The following is a 25413-nucleotide window of genomic DNA, read 5'->3' as shown; positions in this document are numbered from 1 at the left end:
TAACTATGGCAGACCACCTAGGAACACTGCATCACCGAAACCATCTGATAATGTCCCCCTAACCGCAGCTTCGACTTCTGGTGTTTCTTTTTTAGAAACAGGCCAAACCGTCAACGTTGAACCAGGCGGGGCAGAAACTCCAAGAGAAATAACAACTTCAATCGCTCAAGCCACCAGGAGCAAAAAACCCTCGTGATCAACATCTCTAAAACCAACTTATCTCAATTACAATTGTCCACCCTGGAACGTGGGACTTCTTTTGTCCCAACATATAATTCCACCGAATTGGAAACCGAGATAAGTTTATACAAATTCTTGAGAACTTTGAGACTTCGACACTTTTTTTCTAATGTGTGCCCTCCAACTAGCACACCCACACGACATGCTTGCAAAGAGTTAAGAAGCAAAAGCACATTTGTGGCTCCTGTTAGTCACAAAATACTTGACTCCTTTGAAACTATCACTTTGAATTCCATCAGAGAGATCTTCAAAAAACCCCACTCTAAATACAATAACTTCAATCTTAAGGAATCCAGAGCACTCAACCAAATTGTTAACAACCCGGAAATCACGTGCTGTAAAGCCGACAAAAGCGGCGCACTTGTTGTCATGGACAGTGATTTCTACCACACCAGTGTAAGTGAACATGTCAATGATAAGAATCTATACATGAAATTACCCAATGATCCCACTGGTGTCTTTGCCAATACGCTTAAAGTCATTCTGGATAAAGCACTCACTATGGGAACGATCACAGACAAGGACCACAAATATCTCACACAACCCTATCCTAAATGCCCTAGCATCCACATGCTCCCTAAAATCCATAAGGATGTACACAAGCCTCCTTTTCGTCCCATCGTTTCAACAAAAAACTCTATCCATGAGCCTACCGGCAAGTTCATTGATCTTTACCTACAAGACATTGTTACATCCATGTCTACTTACCTGCGTGACACCACTGATTTTCTGAAGCGCCTCCAAGAGGTCACCATTGAACCAGACAAAGTATACACTCTGGTAACCATAGATGTATGTGCCCTGTACACATCGATTCCGCACAATAGAGGCTTGGAAGCCATAGAATCTTTCTTACTACACCATCCCATCGATGACACTTTGAAAGTTCTGATACTTGAACTTCTGCAGTACACGTTGTACCACAGTTACTTCTCATACAACAACGAATACTATCTCCAACTCGTTGGAACATCAATGGGAAATTGTGCTGCTCCGAGCTACGCTAACCTGTTCATGCACCGGATGGAACTAGATCACATCTTGAATCACAACAAATGGATCAACAACATTCTCACCCTATGGAGGTACATAGATGACATTTTCCTCATTTGGATTGGTCAACCTGATGAAATTTTGGAATTTCTGAAACACATAAACTCTTTGGATGATCATATAAAGTTCACTCATTCTATCAGTCCTCAAAGTTTGCCATTCCTGGACGTCCAGGTTACATTACTCAACAACAAACTGACAACTAATCTATTCGTCAAAGCCACGGACAGGAACAATGCTTTAATGTTCACCAGTTGTCATCCGACACCACTCAAAACTCATTTGCCATATTCTCAGCTTCTAAGGGCTAAAAGAATCTGCTCAGAATCAGAAGCCTATGTAAGTTCTGAAGAAAAAATACTACATAAGTACAGAGACAGAAAATATCCCGAGGTCACATTACAAGCAGCAAAAACCCGAGTGGCCACCAAAACTCGGTCAGAACTTCTAAGAACCAACATCAAATTAACTGACGAACAGAGACCAGTTTTCGTCTCCAAATACTCAACCAGAAGCAAGGCCATTAAAAACATCATCCTCAAGAGTTGGGATATGATTCGCTTTGAACCAGACTTTCATGGCATTTTCAACACCAGACCACTCTTTGCATACCAGAGAGCTAAAAACTTAAAGAACATTCTTGAGACCGAACCTATTGATACTTCAACCAACTACTGCGGCACCATACCGTGCCACAATTGCAGTCATTGTCACAATATAATTCCGGGCAATATCTTCAACCATCCATCGTCAGGAAAAGCCATCAAATTGAGAACCAACGCCACTTGTGATTCTATGAACTTAGTGTATCTACTCAAATGTCCCTGCGGACTGCCTTATGTAGGCAAAACCGAACGAAAGATTAAAGTTCGCTTAACCGAACACAAAAGCACTATCAGGAACAGATCTACTAAAGCACCATTAGCTGCTCACTTCATCACACACCAGCACAACGTGAGCCAACTGAAGTTCCTTGTTTTGGAGGTTGTCCCACTGAAAGCAGGCGTTGATAACAAGAAACTACTACTCCAAAGGGAAACAGTGTGGATCAAGAGACTGGATGCCTGCCAGCCTAAGGGACTTAATGACAGACTGGAATATAGTTGCTTCTTATAGATAATTGTTGTCCCAACCTATATACATTCATTGGTTTTCTGTCTGAAACCACATGCTTACTTTGTGTTTTTCCACGTTCTCACCTTCCCTACTCTCCCCTCTTCTTCTGTTTAAGTGGTTTCTCACTGCAATTTTTCGCTTCGTTTTCGTCTGACTTTGTACACTCTATTTTCCCCCTGTCTATAATCTCTCTGGTAGAATTTTCCCTACCTTTTTTATTTTTTCTTAAACTTCTGGTCTTTGTTTTTCACTCCAGCTGTTTTTCTACCTTTTTCTGTTTCACTTACTATTCACTTATACCTTCTGTCTATTTTTCATCCATTTACCGTTATATCAGCAAGGCTACTACTGTGTATGTATACCACCCAGAGCCCATTTTAAGATGGCCGCCACTTTCGAGTATTAGTGTTGTGTAAGCTCACGCAAATTTTCGGCTTTTATCCTCACCCGAAACGTTGGATTAATGTTTCACAACACTTTCCTGTGTACTTTATGATGTTTCTAACTTGATTGAGTATTTACAGATACGACATTTCCACCCACCCACACTTTCGTTAGTCCGTCTTTTACTTTCACGGTAGTTTATTTCCTTCCGCATCACCCTCGTTTGTTCACCAACCTTTGGCAACACGGCGCTTGGCGCGTTGCGACTCTGACCCATCGGTAAGCGTTTTTCCTCCTCACCCTTACTCGTATGGCTATTTCTTCCACTGGTACTTCACTAAAACTCCACCATTTGAAGTTCCAGTTTCCGATTGTCACCAACTTTACGCGCACGCAATGGTTCTCGGATCTATCGGGTGCTTTCCGGTTTTTTTCATCTATAACACGGTGATTCTTTTCTACCCACTTCGGGTTTCTCTTTAACTCCTGACAACACGATATGGTCGATACTGGCTCATTTTTCGCTTCTTTTTCTTTTTTTTCAGTCGTCAATTTAGACATGCATGTTTTCATTTCACCCACATAGAACGTTGCATTTATCTGTGGTTGCGAGATCCCCTTCCTGATATCGATTTATTTACTTGCAGATTCTTCGCTATCCCCTGACGAAGGGCTCCGCCCGAAATGCATAGGGATAATGCATAGATCCATGGATGTTGTTTAAATCGTTTTCCTTAATGCTTCGTTTCACAAAGGAGTTACTATGATGATTTAATATGTGACCCACTAAATAAACGACCTTTCAAGCATGATTACCTCGATTACACGTGTTTGAACTATACGAAATGTACTGATGTAATTAGAATTTAGGAGTTTTTTCTCCAACCGGAGTGCCCCTGGAAACAGTGTAAGCCCCCCTTGCACTCCTTCGTCTGTTGTTCAAATTCTAGTCCCTACCGGCCGGAAGGGACCATTTCCTGGCACCCCAAAATACTTACCGTTGGTTTACTTTATTCACTTGATGAACGTTGCACACCCCGAGTGCCGCCATCTTCTATTCATTTTGTCATTAGAACTTCACCATGTCCGTGAGGAGACTGGAATGTGATGGGAAGAAATTGGCAGTTGATAGAGGACGCTGCTGGGTTGTGGATGGGATCTTCTACGGAGAATAAACTACACGTTGTAACTCAAGCTGACTGGACTCCTCTTCTTGCTACTAGCCGTGAATACTACAAACTGCTTGTTGATGTCACCTCGGGTGACCATTTGTCACTATTTGTCAGGTTGTCCCAAACAGGATGCTTAAGCTCTACGAGTCATCAGCGCTATGGCATTTTGTAACATATCTTCTTGTCCAATGGACTGTATGCTTCAGAAATGTACTTGCCATGTAAAATAAACTCCACTTGTCCATTTGGTACCACACCCATGGAGCCAAATTATGGAAGCATTCATATTATATCAGAATGCTGAGAATAGCCTATCAGATTATGTTAGTGTGCATATTATATCAGAGTTTGGATTCTAGCACAGCTCTGATTTTGCCACCTTTCTGCAAATCTGCAGGTAGTGGCTGGGAAGCGACTCGAAGCAGTAGTTTCAGTATTGGAATGTTCTTTGAGTTTGTGCATACCTACAAACTAACAAGTTTAGGGTATTTACCTACTCCCTCTACACTTGAAAAGGTTGGAAATGTACTCTTGACCAGGGCAGGAGTACAACTTTTTCCAGGGGGGAAATAAGGGGTGTTGGGAAACTGAATTATCAATCGCTCAGCAGAGGTTTGTATGTGCAAATGTAAGTGTTTATATTTGCTCAAGAAAAATAGAATTAACGAGTTTTCTAGAAATAAGGTTTCTAGGTCTACTTCTGTAAACTCTTGTGAATTCCTGAACTTTGTAAATCTGCACCAATGCAAGGACATATATCTACAGGTTCACTTTTGCGTGTTTATGTAAGACCCAGGCTCCTACTTTATTTTATTGTTGCCCCGGTGATGCTTAGACTGGTTTTACACTAACTGTCCATTATTTTATTTTATTTTATTTTATTAAATATCCGCATGCATCAAACTTGTTTTACTAAATTATAGTCCTGTGAAATGGTATTTAAAGCTTTAGCAATATTTTAGCAATTTTATTTCAAGTTTGTTTTGTTTGTATTTTATTTCAAAAGCAATTAATCCTTTGCCAGCGGTCCATACTGCGGTGCTGTAAAGTAGCTGCCAAAGGGTTTGTCCTTTATTCCTCCAGAGGGCTAAACCTACTTGCCCAATCAATATGTTCTGGATGTTGTGTGATGGGTATTCCGCACCCTTGATTCCCTCTTGTTGTGTGCATTCCATTACTAGCAGTTTTGGTTTTTCTTAAATGCATGGCCACAGCCAGCAGAATTCAAAATGGAAACTTCTCACTGGGTACAAATGTGACTGGACTGCGTTTTGCAGGTTTCCAAGCAGCCTCTAGCGCCTCCTCTTACCCCATGATTGTGAGTTTTGTTGCTCAAGGAAGTGTTTATCAAAACAGGAACAGTTGGTTTAATCAAACACTACGGACAGAAGTGCAGCACACAGATACGGGTCTGAGGACTGACTTGCAGTACAATAGTTTTGAATGTCTTTTTATACATTTCTTGAAGCATCATAAAAACAGTTCATAGATCCTGTTTCGGGAGTGGAATGTGGGTCTTGTCACTAAGCCATAAATTACTCCCACCTGATGACAAATGCAGGTGGGTCCTGACTGGCTGAGTGTTCCTAACTTTATGTAGCATCCAACTTTATCATGTTTTGGGAACGTGCGTCCCTCCAGCCAGTGCGTTTTATTGCGGCCAATCTCCCATGACCATTGTGGTGTCGCTGCCTCTCTGTGGGACTAATCCACGTTTTTCCCGTTCACTCGTTTGTCCTGCTGGTTACGTGCCACCCCACCTGTGATCTGTCAATTAGTAGCCTCAGGTCTAGGTTGCCAGGCCTGCCAGACCATGTATTTCTGACTTGGGGTTGATGGAGCGGTCATATCGGGGGATTTCGACAACAGTGATTCGATTTTGTTTTTGTGCATACATGTATCGTTGCGTATATCAACATCAATATTAACAGATTCAACCGTTCTCTCTTCCGGAAAATCGAGTACCTCTTGCCAGACTCAGAATATATTGCCTCTCATTCCAAGACCACAATGTCTGTTGGTCCAGCCTCAGTATGGATTACTTTGCACCAGCCTCTGCCTCTCCCAGGCCCTTTGGCTCCTGGCTCCAACTCCTCGTCTGAGTCAAAGAAGGCAGACAGGCTTATGCATGACAATTCCTTCAGGAAAGGAGCCAAAGAACAGGCACCAAACAAAAATGCAGACACAGGAATTCTTGCCAATAGTACATAGGTATTTTAAGACCGATTCAGGGATTAATTTGCATGCAGTGCCGGTGGCATGACTTTTCTGCATGCATGTCAATGACAGATATTCTTTAACTCTAACTTAGATCATCTGTTACACTTGCCAGGGCTCATTGCAGAGAGAACTCCAACATAATGTTTACAAATAAAGGTCAATCCTAAATATTTTCTCCCACAATACAAAAAACTCCACAAGTAATTTTGAAGAAAATGACCAGCCCCCTGTAGACTCCTGGAGAGACAAAGGCCCAGCGAGTTGTCTTCATCAAGTAAGAACTGCCACAGAAAGATAGTTAATCCTCTAACAGCACCTTCACTGTTTTTGTCCTCTTGTCCTGGTAAGCCCTAACACTTCCATTTTGTAGGAATCTGGCTCTGTATATGGTATACCACTAGGTGGTTATACCGTGCACAGAGTTCAGAGATTTCCCCAGAAGTGTACACTGCTCAGTGCAAACCCAAATTGCTCTATTTGTGTTAGTGTGGGCGAGCAGCCTTAGGCCTAACAAAGAGGAGTGCAAGAAATTTGTTGTGCCCTCAATGACCAATAAATGACACACGACTCAAAAAAGAGATCCACACCAATTTAAAAAAATAAGCTTTGTTCAAGATTTATTTTAAGACCAAGATCTTCGCTAAAAGGTACGTTTGTTTTTAAATAGAAATTCTTTTCAGTTTCAAAAGTGGACACAGTGCAACTTTCAGTCTATGCAATGATAACACATGGAGGAAAAAAATAATGTGGTTTTACATTTAAGTAACCAACTTACAAATCCAGTCTTCGGGATGCACGGTCAGCAGAGGGCAAGGTTCAGGTAAGCACAAACACTGCACGGCCAGCAGCACAGGGGCGACCTGGTGCAGAGGTCAAAGTTTAAGATCAGGCCCAATGTTGCCCAATGGAGACTGGGGGTGCTTGAAGACACTCTGCTTGCAGATAAGTAAAGCGGCTATAGGTTCAAGCTTCGGAGGTTTAGGCAACCACAGGGAGGGTGGCACAAGGCAGCAGAAAAACGTACACCACTAGCGGCACAGGTACGGCCGGTTGCAGGGTGCAAACATGATGTTGGGCGCCCAATGCAATTCAGTGGAGAAACTGTGTTTGGAAAACATGCTGCAGGCGATGAATTCGAGGCTGCACGAAGGGTACCAATGACCCCAGAAGTAACATGTCTGGTGGTAGCAGGCTTCCGAGAGCCAGTCTGAGACCACACCAGGGTTGGTAAGTTTTCAGGGGGCACCTCTAAGGTGCCCTCTGAGTACACGTAGCAATAAATCCCATACTGGCATCAATGTGGGTTTATTGAGAGGAGTAGTTTGGTACCAGGCACTCCTGTGTTCAGGTAAGCAATCATGGACTGTGGAATGCAAGTTGTCGAGTTTCCAGCCCGTGTACTCTCTATGGCTTCCCTAGCACTTACAATATTAAGTAATACACCTCCATATTGTAGGGGCATATCTGCTCATGCGGATATGCGGATACACTTGCGATATAGTGCACCCGAATATATACGTTTATAACACGGATTTTACTCCACAATACAATCACAACGCAGTCGTTAGAACGACCGCGTTGTGACCACGCAATGCCATTACTACGCAAGTCATTACATCGACTTGCAGTAGATGGTGCCGTAACATTAGAAATGTATAACTTACTATTCCACTTCCAACCTACGTAACAGTAGGGAAGGTGTTGGAATAGTAAACTATACTATTCCTTATGTTAGAGCGCTATGTACTGCAAGTCGATGTAATGACTCGCGTAGTAATGGCACTGCGTGGTTATATTTCGGTCGTTGTAACTAGCGCGTTGATTGTATTGCGGAGTAAAATCTGCGATCTAAAGGCTGTTTCCCAGTGCACCCTGCCTGCTACAGGGGTGACTTACCTCTACCTTAGGCAGTGCGGGTTGGCATGGCATACAGGCAGTGTACCATGTCGTTTTTGTATGCACCAGGGCATGCATGCTGCAGTGGCTGTCTGCATTGCCTAGGTGAGGAGTCCCTAAGGGACCCTCTTCAGTCCCAGTACCCTCGGTACCCAGGAACCATTTACAAGGGGCTTACAGGGGGCCTGAAGGGCCAATTGTGGGACAGTTTTAGGGAATGAACACTGGTACTGAGAACCTGGACAGCAGGGACCCAGTACTCTACAGTCAAAGTTGCATCAAAAGCCAGGCAAAAGGTGTGGGGGGTGGATACTGCAACAGAACCCCATTTTCTCACACATATGCTATCAGTTTTGCTACAGTCCTATTATGAGCAATTTGCCTTCCATACATTCCAGGAGATAGTTAGCTATGGTATGACACCCTAGATGAAAAAAATATGAAATAGCAATCTAAAAAAACTAAAACATATATTCTAAATCTGTTGAATGAATGTCTGTTTCAGGAAAATATGCCCTTAACTTTTGAAATCCGTATTTGACACCATGAGAATTTTTGAGTTTACCCCTTCACTTCCCTTATGATGTGTAAGTAGACCATATATGCATACAGGTGCATAAAAAACTTGGAAATGTAATGGCTACTTAATTCTTTGAGAAATTAAACTAACCAGCTGTAACTAACTGGTACAGCAGTTTTTGAGACCTAATTGAAGCCACTTTGAATAACTTATGATATACTAGTTTTACATTTCTTTACAGCTTTCCTTGACAGCCTAGAGTTCAGACCTTTTGTGAAGCTACATGTGAGGCCAACAGAAGTTTAAGAAGAAAAAAAAACTAGATTTAAACTAAACAAACACTGACAAATCCAATAGGTCTGGCATTGATTGCCAGAGTTTTGGCAATTCTTGTTTTGTTTTGATTGTTCAGGGTGCTGTTGGGCCTTCATCAGTCTTAAAAAGAAAAGAAAAATAGTCGAAAGGCAAAACAATTATTGGGTAAAAAAAAAAAACACACATTAACATAGCACTTCCCAGCACTGAAGTGTAGGGAGGTGCTCCTTGTGAAAGAGAAGCATGCTGTAATTCATAGTAAAGCTAGCCAATGGCTGAAGTAGGCCAATGCATTGCCCCTTGTTGCATGCTCACGTGTGTGGAAGAAAAATGTGAATAACACAACCATATGCGAGTGGATGACATTTTCCTGAAAATCCCCTCTAAGTAACTATGCTATACACATGATTTTAGTAAAATCAAAAGATCTTGCCTAGCACAGACCTCAAAAGGCCAGTTGTTCTGCCAACCTCCTACTTTTGAGAAAGAAGGAAGTAAAGAATGAAAAAAGGAAATAAAGAAAAAAATAATGTACTAAAGAGGATAGGAAGAAAGTGAAAAGAAGGAAATAAAGAAGGCAAGAGAGAAAAAAGAGAGAAAGAAAGGTAAAGGTCAGTAAGAAAAAGGAAAGAAAGAGAAAATGCAAGAAGGGGGAAGAAGGCAAGAAGGAAAATGAAAAGAATGAAGGAAAGAAGACGAGAGAAGGAAAAAGAGTTAAAAAAGAAAGGAAAGTAGGCAAGAAGTAAAGACAGGACAGAACTGAAAAGAAGGCAAAAGAGAAGAAAGCAAGAACGAAGAAAAGAAAGCAAGGGTAAAGAAAAGAAAGTTAAAAGAAGGAAATAAAGGCAAATGAGAAGGAAAAAGAATGCAAGATTGAAGGAAAGTAGGGAAGTAAGAAGATTGAAAGAATGCAAGAGAGAACGCGAGAAAGTAAAGAAAGAAGGGAAAGAAGTAAAGTAAGAAGAATGACAGAAGGCAGTAAAGAAAGACAAAACATGAAAAGGCAAGAGAAAGAAAGTAGAAGGAAGAAAGAAAGAAAGAATTTAAATAAAGATGGCAGGAGAGAAAGAAAAAAGGAAAGAAATATGGAAGGAAAGAAACAAAGTAGGAAAGAAGAAAGCGTTACAAGTGATTCCAAATTAAGCTGAGTAAAGGCTGGTCCTCTCACTGGGCAAAGTTTATTAAAGAACCATTGGGGAAACTGAGTCAACAATAAACATGCTCTGAAGAATTGTCTGATTATGAATTCACATCGTATAACATTGAAGCTTTCGGTTTGTGTACTGCATACATTGTAAAAAGAGAATAGTTTCAAATGGATGCAATCAGTTATTTTGTGAAATATTGGCAGTCCTGTAAACAAAGGACACTCCAAAAGGAATTTACAACAGCATTGGCAGGAGACAGAAACTGATACATTTGAAATGTGTCCTGTGCTTACATCTGGTAGGAAGCATCCTGCTATCACATCAAGCATCAAACACAAAGTCAACATTAAAGTAATAAGTAAAAACAAAATCACTGGCACTGAAGGGAACCACCTTGTCTGCGGATGTGCTTATTATGAGAGCGCAAAATGCAAGCACTCCAAGTTAAGTTAATGGAAACGAAATATGAATGACAACAACAGACCAATGGTTGAAGAGAGGTGGCTGAACATTCCTTTAAGTAACTGTATTATACATAACATTTCATTGGATAATGCCAGACCTAAAAATGTTTTTTTTTTGCAAGAGTTATGGAGTTTCTTATACAGCTGAATTAAGCACCAGATTTGTCTTCGCCTGTTTGCTGTGTGAGGTATTGGTGAATTGGAGTTTGAAGATGTTTTGTACAAGGTACAGTTAACAAAGGACACTGATTGGAATTAAAATGTGTATGTTTCATATAGTTTTCATGACCATATGGTTAATAAAACAATGAACAGGACATTGGATTTACATGATTGTTGCCTAATTATGGTTTTACCATCCTAATAATGTGCCTCATAATATGCAGATGTCAACAAAAGTTTCTAGGTCAAATCCCGTAATGTAACATAGTATGTTCTTTCTTGGTGCATAAGTTGGCAAACGTTTCTCTAACGTGATCCATTGATGCATAAATCTAGCAGCCATACCAATGGTGAAGCCCTTGTTGATTTGGGGGTCTGTGGTTATGATGATGAAACCCATATTTCAAATTGAACAGTGACGTTTTCTGTATTTCAGGAATCACTGTGAAATATGGGGATTTTGAATCGCTGCGTTTTATGCAATAAAATCATCCAATCATGTAATTTTTCGGCTGGTGGAGTTTTACTCGTTTTCATACACTTGTTTGCTTTATACAGTCATAGAGCCCACCTACAAAGATTTAGCTTTTTTTAGCTGTGCCTTGGTCTTGTACTTTTGATGTACTCTAGATCCAGGCTTCTGGCTTACTCCTGGAATTCGGGATGAAACCAGGAGTATACAAATGCAGGTTACAGCAAAATTATCGAGATCCAGGCCCATTGTCTGCATTACTGATTAGAACCAGTTTTATTTGTTCTGTAAAACCTCCTGGCACTTTTCTTTCTAGGCGTCAACAGAAGACACTCCATAGTTATTGCAAATTAACAAGAGGTCCTCACTTAACTACTGCACGTGCCTTGTCCTATTGGACAAAAACTCAAAGTGCATCAATGCTTCCGGAATCTATAGTGTTTGCATTCTTACTCATCATGTTTTGTTAGAATCCTTTAAATATTAGGTAACAATTTCCTGATATATTTATTTGCTTTATTACTGACCATGGTTAATTTATTTGTGAAACACATAAAGGATCATCTCTTTGCATTACAGGAGCTATGGAGACCTTGCTGGTGGCCTAGTACAAGATTCATTCCTTGATTCAGCTTGGAAAGTGGATCATAGCATCATTGTAAGTGTTATGGGCAAAATAGCTACTGTATCCCTTCTCTTGCTAAATAGCTTTCCCCACAATCTTATCACTTTAAGGCATCAGTTGTAGAAGTAGCAATTCCTTTTGTTCGTGGACACATTTGGAATGGTCTGCCATACGCTTTTGCTTTGAAGATTGTTAATTTTGCACACATCGATATTAGCACCTTGGGTAGGTTAGTTCAATTCTTTCAACTCCTAAAGGTAAATATCAGTAGTATTAAATGGATTTCATTTGGAGGGACGATTCTTATTCAATCAGCAAGTGATAGAGGCAAAATATGTGTGTTGACTGCATTTAACACTTCCGGTGTCAATAGCACAATGTTCCTCCTGCAACAAGGGGCTCAAATGATTTGGACTGGATATAAATAGTGTTTATAAAGTTAGCTGCTCAAATTACTTAGTCATATTATTTAAAGGTTGACCAATTTAACTGCTTTAATATTTATTCAATGTATTTTTCCATTGTCTTTCATATATGTAAAGCAAACCATTTTATTTGTAGCAATTTAATAAGTTTCCCTTATAATGGCATAGATCTTCTTGAGTGGATTACTGCAGTGCATCTGGTACCCATTTGCTGGTATCAGTATGATTTTTTTTATCAAGAGCTAAAACAAAAGAAGTCTGAATGAAAGCCAACCACCTTAGATGGTATGTAGAGAAGCCAATCACAAATTTATTTTATTTATATTATATTAGTAGCAGCAAAATGTGTGTGAACAGTATGCTTGACTTGTGCATTCATGCTGCAGATCATAGCAGCATGAACATGGCATAGTGACACAATTGTATGCATATTAAGGATGTCCTCCACTGATGACGGTCAGATTAAGAAGAAGCGAAAATGGCCTGCAGTTACAACATTCCACCCATTATTTACCACAAGGGAGAGAAACATTATAGATTCTTTCAGTTGCAGACAAGCTGAAGGTTCCCATCAGCCAATTCACAGTTAGCAAGCGAGTGTGTAGGTAACAGTGACATTGTGACTGCTTCTTTATTTATAGTAGCAGGTCTGGTGTGTGTGTCAGGAGGGGATTAGGAGCTTGGCAGTGTTTGTGAGGTAGAGAAGCTGTCTGAACCTGTTCTGCATGTCTAAGGAAGCTTACTTCTGAACACGTGCTTGAATGGGGGAGGCAGGTGGATGCTTTCACCGTTGATGTCTATTTGCACCTCAGGTTAGGAAAGAGAAAAATAATGCGTGCCAGTCTAAGCTTGCACTGCTGCTTTACAAGTTATCTGTGTCCACTTTTCTCATATTTGGGTGTAATAGTTCTTGATCTTTCTTTCCCTTTTATCTATTGGGAAGATTTTATTTTTTGGGGTGGATAATTCATTTCCCCTTTCAAGCAAGTCAGTTTAAGAGTACGTAAAACATCATATGACAGGTTTTGTATAAAAACTGAAATCATGAATGGGTAGATCCAACACTTTAAACCAGTCTCTAAATTGACAGTCATTCGCATCCACCTTTTGGTCTCTATATGCCTACACATCACCAAACGTTGTGTAGACATACTTTAGACAGTTCCCCCGCTCCCTTGACATCAGCCTTTTCTTACGGTCTATTCTGACTGTGTTTTGTCAAAATGGCTGTGATGGTGCCTTTCATCTATGCCTGTGGTAGGACTGATCCAGCGGAAGCGTGTGTAAATATCTTGGTAAGCTCAGACATAAACCACCTTACACACCATAAACTCAGTCTTCAGAGACACTGTTCACAATGACCCAGAATTTGGCCCACAGAAACTCTATAATGAATCACAACCATAAGGTCCTTCGATAGATGTTTGTAAGAGCTAATAGGAGCTCAGATAATTAGAGCCAGAAAGCCACTTCTTCAGTAGGACCTGGAAAAATAGTCATTAAAAACATTATCTAAACTTCAGGATGAATGGTCAAAGCACAAAAATACATTAGAACATTTGTTAATCAGTAATTTCTTTAGTAATACAGGTAAATCACAATACATCACGGCTATGAGCACATACATCATCAAATACCATTTTGTGGGAGGGAGAGAGAGAGAGAGAAAGAAAACGTTGCAAAATACAATTAGGAATCATACAAACCAAAGCTCAGTTGTAGATTTTTCAGAGGCAGGATACGAGATCAGACCAATAGAATGCTAGAGTACATTGTACAATAGACAGACCTGTTTAACTTAAGCAGCCGGTAAAGTGCAGGGGAACCAAGAGAGTTCAGTTGAGGGAAAATCAGGGTTCAAACTGACAGCATGTCGAGCTCGGGTTTTGCAAAGGAAAATAGCCAGGAGAGAAAGCACCCGTCCTTTTACATGGGGGTAATTTTACCTCCTTACATTATCAGTTCCTTTTCACAAAATATCTTTTTCTGAGTTGCCACCGTGGTGTGATCGTTTTCTATCCCAAATCGTCCGGAACCCATACGTAATGTCTTTGTTCACTGTTTTCTAAGAATGTATAATATCCCTTCCCTTCTGAAATAGGAAATATATTTGAAACTTTTCATGTCCGCTCAACACGCTCTCCTCTGAGCTTGCAACAAGGTCGATACTGTTGTTTTAGTTACAGAGAAAACGTCCATTATTCAAACTGTAGACAAGAAACTTCAACAGTAATATTCATCGCTACAATGCAATCAGGTCAACATCTCTTATCCATCCAAAGAAAGTACAAGAACTAAATACTTTTTGAATTTTGAGGCCCACATGGAAACTACTAAATCATCATTTTTTTTATGAATAAACACGCTGTTATTGAACACATTTAGAGAAATAAAAATGCATAAGAAATAATATGAGGGATCACTTCATTAAACTTATAAGCATAGTCTGATTACGTTTCATTAAAAATATAAGCAAGCACTTTCTCTTTAGATTTTCATGTCAAGGAAACTATAAGCAGGAATCATTTTACTTAAACGTTTTCATAATCATATTTTGCTAAACTACAATTTTCATTAATATTTTTCACATTATTATCATAGTACATTAGTAGGTTTTTCTCTGTCATGAATGACTTCATCTTGAACCAGTTAGTGACACTTCTACATGCTTTTACGATGCAGTTTTAAACTTACTTCTGCATACTTTTACGATACAGTTTTAAACTTACTTCTGCATGCTTTTACGGTGCAGTTTTAAACTTTCACGTATTCATGAGACTCTCAGTAATGGTTAAGTAGGTATTAGTATCGCACCCTATGAGCAGAATTTGATCAAGTCTGACTATTTTAAATAATCACACTCCATCAGGACTGTCTGCAAAAAATGTTTCAAAACTCCTTACTATTTAACATATGTTGATCTGTACACATTACATAGTGACAAATTCTCATTGCCGCCACTACAGTTAACTTTGTCCCAAGACGTCGTGTAAATCCAAGAACATTGACACTGTTTGTTGATCAAGTCTCCCAGCACAAAATATCCCAGTCAATGCCAAGGCACATTTCATCTTAGCAACGCCCAAACCCCCCGTTGTAAGCCTTGATTTCCACTGCAGCTATAACAACATCTACTATCCCATTCCTTTCTGCAAAATCAGTGCTAACCTGTCTATTGCAACAGCCTCCTGGTTAGCCTACCTTAAAATGCATATCTTTTACTAGGTGGTGTAACCATCTTTGGCATGTGTATCACTCTGAATCTCTCTAGAAAAAATCTTGCCTCCATTTCTCATCACTAAATGTAATGTAATGCACTGCAACCCATCGAGCATCCTGGTGCTAACGAGGGAAAAGACCGTAACAATGACCATAGCATGAGCAGGATGATGTTAAATTCTGGGAAAGAGCCAGGTTTTAATTTGTTTACGAAAAGATAAAAGATCTTTCGTCTGTTGCAACTCTAAGGGTAGTTTGTTCCAAAGACTTGCATCGGCAACACTGAAAGCTTGTCCCCCCAGCTTAGCTCTTCTAGTCCGGGGTACTTTCATCCAGTAAGCTGTAGAGGACCGAAGACAACGGGGAGGGGCATACTAGCAGAATTTACTCTGCAATGGTATGGGGCCCAGACCATGCAGTGCCTTACACACAACACAGAGGGATTTAAAAGGGATCCTCTGTTGCATGGGAAGCCAGTGCAGCTCCGCAAGGACCTGAGTGGAAGAGGATTGACGGGGGCGCTTTGGAGCCAACTTGGCTGTCATATTCTGAATTCTCTGCAGTCTCCCAGTCAGAAACTTGGTGGATTCCAGCAATAGTGAATTACAATAATCCAACCTACTCAAAATCACGCTCCTAACTACCAAGGGGCGCGTTTGAGCAGGGAGCTGAGGGAGAATCTTCCTCAGAGTCCTAACAAGAGAGAAACAGGTCCCCATAATTTTATTGACGTGTGTTTCCAAGGTCAGTTTCTCATTAAATGTAACTCCCAGATTGCGGACTGCCTTAGATGGTCGCAATGGGGGGTCAGCAGCAATAGGCCAGAAGTTGACCGGAAGGGAATAGGACACTCTCCCACCCTCAGTACAGAGGATTTCAGTTTTATCTGCATTAAATTGCAGAGAGTTGTTTCTTAACCAATAAACCACATTCTGCATACATACATGAAAGTTCTCCAAGGAAGATGATAAGATCAACTGGGTGTCATCTGCATAGTTCACCAGGCCTATGCCATAAGATTTAATAATATCCTCCAGGGGATGCATGTAGACATTAAACAGAACGGGGCTTATTGCAGAACCCTGCGGCACACCATGATGGATTTTGGTGAACTTGGACCGAAAAGGGGGGAGAGCCACGGCCTGACTTCTATCAGATAGATATGAATGAAGCCATTTCTGTGCCAGATCAACTACCCCCACTCCTTCCAATCGCTCCAGGAGGACCTTATGATTGACCGCATCGAATGCGGTAGACAGGTCTAATAGGATCAAGATGGCATGTTGACCCTTGTCTGCACGCAAACGAAGATCATCCAACACGGTCAACAGGGCAGTCTCTGTCCCATGTCCCGGGTGGAATCTAAACTGAACCTCATCCAGTAGATCATTTGCCTCTAGGAACTGGGAAAGTGCCCTGCTCACATGGCGCTCAATGATCTTTACTGGGTATGGAAAGAGTGAAATAGGCCTGAAGTTTTTAAGACACGCTGGATCAAGTGAAGGCTTCTTCAATAGGGGGGAAACAACCGCTTGCTTCCAGCAGGAGGGAACCATCCCACTATGCAGGGATTAATTACACACAGCTGTCTAAGTGGAGGAAACAGTTCATATCCAAACGCTTTCCAGACCCTATGTGGAAGAGGGTCTAAAGATGAGCCGGAAGAGACCCCTGCAGCAATTTGCTCAAACACCTCAGTAGAGAGTATATCAAAATGATCTAAGACAGGCATCTGAGCCGAGGCCTTCCTCCTCACTCTCGGGTCCTCCTGCCCATCCTGTGTGGGGCCACTAGTCTTATTAGCCATGCTGTTTTCTTCCAACCCTTCAATAATTTTACTAATCTTATTGTCAAAGAAGGCAGCTAGGCTATCACAAAGTTCCTGTGTGGGAAGGACCTTATTTTTAGTACACGCCGGGTTGGCAATATCGTTCAGTATTTTGAAAATGCTCTTAGAGCTATTAGGGGCCTTCAAAATTACATCTGCAAAGTACTCGGCTTTGGTAGAGGCAATACTTTTTCTTATAGCTAGAAATGTTCTCTTTCCAGATAACTTTGTCTGTATCAGCATACCCCTTCCTCCATTTTCGCTCTGCCTGTCTACAGCCCAGTTTTACATTTTTCAGGGCAGTGTTATACCAGGGCGCTGAGGGTTTACCACCTCTTCTGATCATTTTCTGCGGGCGATCTGATCAAGATAGTTATTGATGTGTGAGCAGAAGTTAATATAGTTATCCTCCACGTGTTTCTCTGGATCAAACAAACCTTCCAGATGGAATACAGGGGAGGAGCTAATTTTCCTCACCAGGCCTTTCCAGTCCCTGCTAAGAAAGCATCTTATCTCCTTCCTAACAGTATCATTTCGATTGATATTAAACACATCAAATTTTATCAGATGGTGATCAGACCAACCAACCGGGGACACATTCACAACTTCCAATGAGTCTTCCCTGGTGAAGATCAGGTCCAAGGTATGTTCCCCCTGTATGTGTACGCTCTACCACCCACTGGGTATACATGATTGAAGGAGATTGTTATATCCTGAGCCCATACTCCCAATAGCCCATAAATTAAAATCCCCCAATATAAGGAGCCTGGAATGTGAGAGAGCCATATTACTAAACACATCAATCAGGTTTTTCTGGTGAAGGAGGCTGGCCACTTCTGGCGGCCTAGAACAGATGATACCTGTCAGCACCTGGTGCCCAAGAATGTTTAGAGCAAAGCCCAATAGCTCAACCCCTTCGACCATATCGATATCCACGGGTGAGAAGTTCCAGACCTCCGTAAAAAAGATCCCGACCCCTCCACCTCTACCGCATGGTCGTGGTTTATGAAAAGCTTTGTATCCCTGCGGGCAGGCTAAGCCCAGTTCTAAATCCGAATCCGGATGGGTTCAAGTCTCCGTCACCACCAGGACATCCAAATCATGGGACTCTAACAGCATCTGTGTCTCCAGGTAATGTTTACAAAGGGACCCAACATTAAGCAGGCCACATCTCAAGGAGTCTGTTCTAGTCAAGTCAGCTACTGTCCCTACCCCTACCGGGATCACTGATTGAGCATCCCCCTCAGCCTCCTCCTGCTTATCCATTACCTGGGGAGAAACACTCGGTTGTCTGAGAGGAGGAGCAGCAGAGTGATTTACCCCAAATTCAGCATAATGGCTGGCGTGCCTTCGGTGCGCCACCGGCACGCCCACTGCGCGCGTCAGCGCCATTAGCATATTTATAGCTGTTCTGAGTAAAAAAGACAAGTCTGTCACTTCTCAAAAATGACTGCCTCAAACTTTGTGAGGACGACAAGGAAACTGTATCGCAACATCGCTCCCTCCACTCAATCAGCTGCGGTGGAACGGGGAGGAAATGCGGTATGTATGTGATCAGTAACACTGTGCTCCGTACAGGTAATCCGAGTGCCCAACACATAAAATACAGCGAGAAAATACGGCGCAAATTAAGTATTTTTAAAAGGCTAAAAACATAGCAGGAATACAAATAAGAAAGAATTAACAAATGCCGCCTATGCGCATGAAGCCCACAGTGACAGAAGTCAGTTACCGCTTTTACTAGACTGACTCTCACTAAGAGCAGTGGCAGTGTGCACATTGGTGATCCTGGTATTAACAACACTGTTTTTAACGAAACCCTTTCCTGCTACACCTTTCCATAAAACTTGTGGTCCACTGCTCAAAACCTATTCAAATATAGATTGTGGTACCTTAGACTCCATTGAAATGTGCTCTCTGACAGTGCAAAAACAATCCCCTCACTTCCACCTTTCAAGACTGCTTTACAAATTCAACTTATCTGATTGGAGAAACAGATAAGGTACTTACCCCTGCTCGCAACTCCCTTCTGCTCACTGATCCCCCACCTACCTAACTCTTTTTTTTTTTCTTGTTAATGTAACAGACCATGTTGAATAATGTGCATTGTGTGTATGTATAATATCTGTACATTACATTTGTCTTTTTTCAACCACCTCTCTTACTACATCCAGTACTTCTGGTACTAATGCTACTTTTCAGTAAATTCAAATAGAAACTTGAGGCCTTGTATACACCATATTGAAGCTACTGGACCTCGGATTTACAAGTTAATTGGGCATGACCAGTGTTTTGGCCAAATGAGGCAGCAGCAAGGATGAATACTGAAGACTTTTAAGGCACCATGCTGCAAAGCCCTATATTCTAACCCTACCTTATTTAAGATCGCCATCAAACAGTTGCTTTAGAAATTGTTTGCCAACCATGGTTATTGTAGTACTAACCTGCAAATGACAAAATAAAAGTGAATATCTTGTTCTTTCCTTGCTTTAGCCATGGACCCTGGACAGCTCTATCAGTGAGGAGAACCGGGCTGTCATCGAGAAGATGTTACTGGAAGAACAGTATCCTTTTGATATATTTTTGATCATTGCTCCGTATCTTGCAATACTAACATAACTTTCCGGACGAAGACCGCAGTAGCTCGATTTCTCATTTCTTTGGCGATTGCGACTGGTGCACTTTAGGCGCACCGATCAGATCCTTCCGGCACGCTGACGAAGCCGGCTGCGCCGAGTCTCCAGGATTCGCAGCGGGCTGGCTGTTGATCGATGAGACCACCTGCGATGTCGGTACCAGTTCCCGAGCGGATTTCTGGTTGCGCTCTCTACCCTTACGTGGCCTCTGCTTGTCTTCCCACCAGCGTTTGGTGCTTTTGATCACAGGCTAGTACTTTGGTATGTCACAGGAGGTACGACCAGCGAGCAAGAAACGCCGGTGTGCTGAGAGTCCCACCGGTGTGCTGAAAATCGGCGGGACGCTCGTGGCGCAGATGCCTGATTCCTTCATGGTGGCTTTTCGGTCCACAAACGAGACACATTGGAGCAGGTAACGGCGAGTTTTGGTGGTGGTTGCAGGGACATGATAGGGGCGTGGGGATGAATACTGAGCGGTTCATTTCGGTTGTTGGAGGCATTTTGGGAGCACCAGAGGAGGGTCTCCTATGCATCGGCATGCCTGACTCCAACATGGCCGCCGCACCCGTGTTTGAAACGATCGCAGACACACCGAATCCTGATGGAACCTATTTTGTTTGTTTGTTTTGGTTTTTTTTAATTGATGTTGGGCAGATGCCTGGCCTCATCATGGCCGCCCCACCCAGTGCGTGAAATGAGCACGGACACGCTGGAACCTCTTGTGTGCCGGTTTGCTCCCTACTGCCAGGTTTGAGGAGGCGAGTGCGGGGCTTGGGAGTTTCTAGAGGTGCATCGCACGGCACCCCTGGCTTTGTTTGTTGACATAGAGGGACACCCATTGTGTTTGTGCCTATCATTGTTGGTGATCTCGGGCATTCATTTTGTCCTCTGGTCACTGGAGTTTGTGGTGTGATCCCCCCCTTCCCGGCCCTTGCTCGGCTGGGCATTGAAATTGTAAAGGGCTGGCCCTAACCTTCTGCTTGGTGGCCATCTTGGAGTGGGCATGCTGACACTATCTCACACACCTAGTCTGGGCACTGAAAGAGAAATGGGGTGGTTCATCACTCTGTTTTTGGTGGCCATCTTGGAGTGGACTCTTTGTCATTATCCCACACACCTGGTTAATGATCTCTCCTAACACCATCCATGTCCTACGGATTTGTCTTTACCATCGGTCAGCTGACACTCTCAAAATGGATTTAAGTCCTGATCCCTCGGGATCCAACGCCTTCATCAACTACCCACCCAACCTTTTGAAAAACGCCACCAAAAAACACAAGCATCACTTACTTAGGACTAGACCCAAAACCCTAATCTCGGATGTCTACTTTTACACAAACAAAGGCAGTAGAGTTAACGACCTTATTTTCTACACCAGGAAAAGAGCATGCTGGCGAAAAGTCCTCTACTCGATGCTGCGACTATCAGGTACCCGAAAAATACCTCATGGTCTCAAAGTTACTACAGTGCCCTCATCCATGCTCAACGCCAATGACACCATCATCATCTATAACAATGGCATCATTCTAATCCAAGCCTCCAATGTCAATCTAATTTAGATAGCCATTATCTTCCCTTTACTCAAAAACGCGGTTTCAGCAAAACCCAATGTCACCCACTCTCACCTGTCCTTCACTCAGGTCACCACTAGTCCTTCCCCCCACCCCCCCCCCCACCACTTGGGGTAGCCCCTCACCTTCTCTAAATTACTCTTTGCCTTTAGATGATCACAGAGCGGCGTTGTCCCCTGTTGACGTGTCCCAACCCTCTAGACTCCAGACTCAGAATGTGAGAGACATTCCGGGTTCACCCGTCACTCATCCAGCCAATCCGATTATACCCGTTCCTCGCTCTGAGAGATCCCCATGCGACCTACTATCATTACCTTCAACGACTGATCCCTCTTCCGTCATCCCTCGCCCCAAGCCTCTTACTATGTTGGTGAGTGGGCAATTGCCCCCACCGAACATGATCGGTCAAAACCACTCTTTCCTGTCTGGACTGTATCTGACCCTCAGCTCAATGGTCATATCGCCCTCGCTAATGCTCCAACCTTGATATCAAAAGGTCATGGATCTCCGCTAGTCCCAATTGATCAACTCCCTCCCCAGGAGCCACACTCCATCACCTTGGATCCCAAGGGCTTACACCGAGGCCCCATTCCCCTGCTTGCTTTCCAACACACCCTTTACCCCTTTCAGACTTGGTTACGCGCCTGGACAATTTATCTCTCCAGCTGCACCTCCTCACTACTGAACTACATGACCTGACCGCTCTCTCAAATAATCTTTTCCCTGCGACCAGCTCCTTCCTCACCTCTGCGAACCTGCCCAGAGCCTCCCCTAGTGTGAGTAAATGCATGGGCCAATTTTGAGCCCCACCCGTCTAGCAAATCATTCCCTTAGCTAATGCGCCCTCCCGCCCCAGAAGATGTGAGACCTACCTGGCACCCAACTTTTACTCTACTAGGTCCGTCCAATTCCAACATGATCCCGCCGTGCAAAATACAAACCATCCATTCAAAACCGTACAGAGAACCTCCTCACAATCCTAGAGTCATCAATAAAGACATCCTCAAGAGAGTGAACATCACCCAGTTTCCTTTCCACACTAATCCACCACGACTTAAATGTGTACTACTCCATTGCAGGTCATCCAATAAACACGCCACCCACATATTCGACCTCATCCAACTCAATGATTTAGACATTATCATCCTCAATGAAACTTGGCTAAATCCCGCCTCCACCCCTTTCCTAGACCTACTAGTACCTCCAACTCACGACATAATTAGGCTAGACAGAGCTCGGAAGCTTGGGGGTGGCCTAGCGTGTATTCATTCGAACACACTCTCGATTTCTCACTTAGAGTCCTCTTCGCCCTCTTCCTGTGAATACCTTTGTCTCAGCATCTCAAGTAATAACCTGCCGGTTTGCAAACTTCACACTCTTTATCACCCCCCGGGATCATTCTAATCCTCAAGAATCTCCCCTTCATTTAGCAACTAATGGAAGTCATCTCTGGCAATCTCGACTCAGCAGTGTCCCAAATCTTCCTTGGTGATTTCAACCTTCATTGGTCTAACCCCAATGACCAAGCGGTAACTTGCCTTAAAGCATTTTTGAATGATCAAGAACTGATTCAGCACTGTGACCAACCAACTCACAATAAAGGAGAAACTCTAGACCTCATTATTTCGAAAGGGCAGACCATCACATTGGATACCATTACGCCTTGCGATTGGTCCGATCACTACTGCATCCTGTTTTATATAAACAGAGAGGTGTCGTTGAGGAAGGCTCAACCAACGAAATCAAAGATCTGGAAAAGGGACCTCAGATCAATAAACTCAGTTGATCTAGCAGCCCACTGTAAATCTGCCCTCTCCTCCCAAGCAGACTTGATCGATGTTCAGTTACTCACTGACTCCTACAACTCGACCATCTCCAACATCATGGACAACTTCGCACCGCTCCAACAAAAAAATGCCTCAACAAAAATATCCAAACCATGGTACAACGCCAATTTAAACACGGAGCGCCGCAACCTTGGGGCAGTTGAACATTCCTGGAGATCCAATCCCTCCTTGGAACAACTAAAACTCCTTAGAGATGTTAGAAGCTTTTACAGCAAACAAATCAAGAGGACTAAGGCAGGCTACTTCAGATGCCAACTTGATCAAGCTGCAAACCGCCCCAAGAAACTTCTCGAGTTGGTCCAACAGCAATCAGTGGTAGGCCCAAACAACTCTGACTCTGGTGGCAGCCCACCTTCTTGCGACGATCTTGCTGCTTTCTTCACTGAGAAATCAAGGCTCATCACCATTGAACTCACTACTAAGAAGGCACTACTGCCATCCCTCGGGTCTGCACCACCCATTGACCTCTCAGAAAAGCGCAAACCAATCAGCCTGAACACCAAGAACAATGTGACATGGGGCACCTTTACCCCATTCAGTGAAAAGGACATCAACCAGATTCTTCAGAACATCAATCCATCTAACCACTTCAGTGACCCGCTGCCACAGGCCTTCTTCAAAGAAATCAAGAATGTACTCATCCCCACCTGGACAAGGATTGTAAACGCTTCTCTATCACAAGGCACGATCCCAGACTGCCTAAAAGCAGTGCAGGTGTCACCTATACTAAAAAAACCTAATGCAGATAAAACTGACCTCAATAATTTCCGCCCTATCTCCAACATCCCCACATTAGCCAAACAACTTGAAAAATGCGTACGATCCCAACTCTGTGCTTTCATAGAGAATTTCCAACTCCTAGACCAGCATCAATCCGACTTTCGGAAGGGGCACAGTACTGAATCAGCTCTCTCGCACATTATGGATGACATCTTAAAAATGCTTGACCAAAATTATTCCTGCCTCTTAATACTCCTTGACCTTTCTACCGTATTCGACACGGTTAATCACGACAACCTTCTACCCCTTCTGAAGAACAGGATGGGTTTCTCGGGCCGGGCGTTACAATGGTTCTCGTCCATCCTTCACCACAGATCACAAAGAATCAAGACAAACTACTCCCTCTCCCAGCCCTCTCCAGTACTCATGGGTGTCCCTCAAGGGTCCGCCCTATCTCCTATCCTCGTCAACCTTTTCTTGGAACCACTAGCTAACTCTCTAAATTCCACAAACATTGTCTTCCATTTGTACGCGGATGACACACAGCTTTTTTTGAAAATCTCATCCCGGACAACATCATCTCACTCCACACTACCCTACATACTGCACAAATTTGGTTAACGGAGAACCATCTACTGCTCAACACCTCCAAAACGGAATTCCTTTTCATCTCTCCCCCGAACCACATCTCGAAGCTAGACCCTAGACTGAATCTCTCACTGCCTTCAATTGCACCCCTCTCATCATAGACTCATCCAAATCACTTGGAATCACCCTGGACAAACCCTGAATATGAAAAATCATATTAGCAATGTGTGTAAGGGAGCTAATCTCTTGATGAGGACTCTCAGATACATCAAGCCATTCCTTTCACAAAAGTACTTCAAGCAGGTGGTACAAGCACTGGTCCTGCCGAGGCTGTACCACGACAGCGCTACACTCTGTGGCCTTCCCACATACACTTTGGCTCCCCTAAGGGCATCACTGAACGCTGCGGCCAGACTGGTCACAGGTACCAAACGAAGTGAGCACATATCCCCAATCCTAAAATCTCTTAAATGGTTGCCCTATGAAGCTCAAATTCAGTAAAGATTGCTGTTCTGGCACACAAAGCCCTGCATTTCAAAACTCCCAGGTACCTAGCGCAAAAGCTTGAATTATCCTGCGGTGGGAGAGCCTCAAGCAGCGCTATCACTCTCCTCCTGAAACCACCCATCCTTAGCAAAAAGAGATCGTCTCCGAGCCTTCTCCGGTGCTGCCCCAAGGATATGTAACTCTCTTCCACCGGAAGTACGCAGAATCTCTTCAACGGCATCTTTCAAACTGGAAGCTAAAAGATTCCTAATGAACACATTTTTACCTTAACTTGGGCCAGGATCA

The 25413-nt window shown here is 42.8% G+C and overlaps 1 protein-coding gene across 4 annotated transcripts in view; it reads left to right on the top strand.

Moving 5' to 3' along the window:
- MYSM1 (Myb like, SWIRM and MPN domains 1) overlaps positions 1-25413 on the top strand; it is a 298882-nt gene that overhangs the window by 24911 nt on the left and 248558 nt on the right. For 3 of the 4 annotated variants that reach the window (XM_085602494.1, XM_085602497.1, XM_085602495.1), the window contains exons 2-3: positions 11742-11820; positions 19753-19823. The exons of the other annotated variant lie outside the window; for it this stretch is intronic. In XM_085602494.1, the coding sequence (XP_085458620.1) occupies positions 11742-11820; positions 19753-19823 (150 nt within the window). The remainder of the gene's footprint in view (positions 1-11741; positions 11821-19752; positions 19824-25413) is intronic. 4 annotated transcript variants of the gene reach the window in all.

The sequence above is a fragment of the Triturus cristatus genome, chromosome 4_2, assembly GCF_964204655.1.
Source record: "Triturus cristatus chromosome 4_2, aTriCri1.1, whole genome shotgun sequence".
Taxonomy (NCBI): domain Eukaryota; kingdom Metazoa; phylum Chordata; class Amphibia; order Caudata; family Salamandridae; genus Triturus; species Triturus cristatus.
Note: the sequence above shows the minus strand (reverse complement) of the source record. Positions and strands in the feature narration are given on the sequence as shown.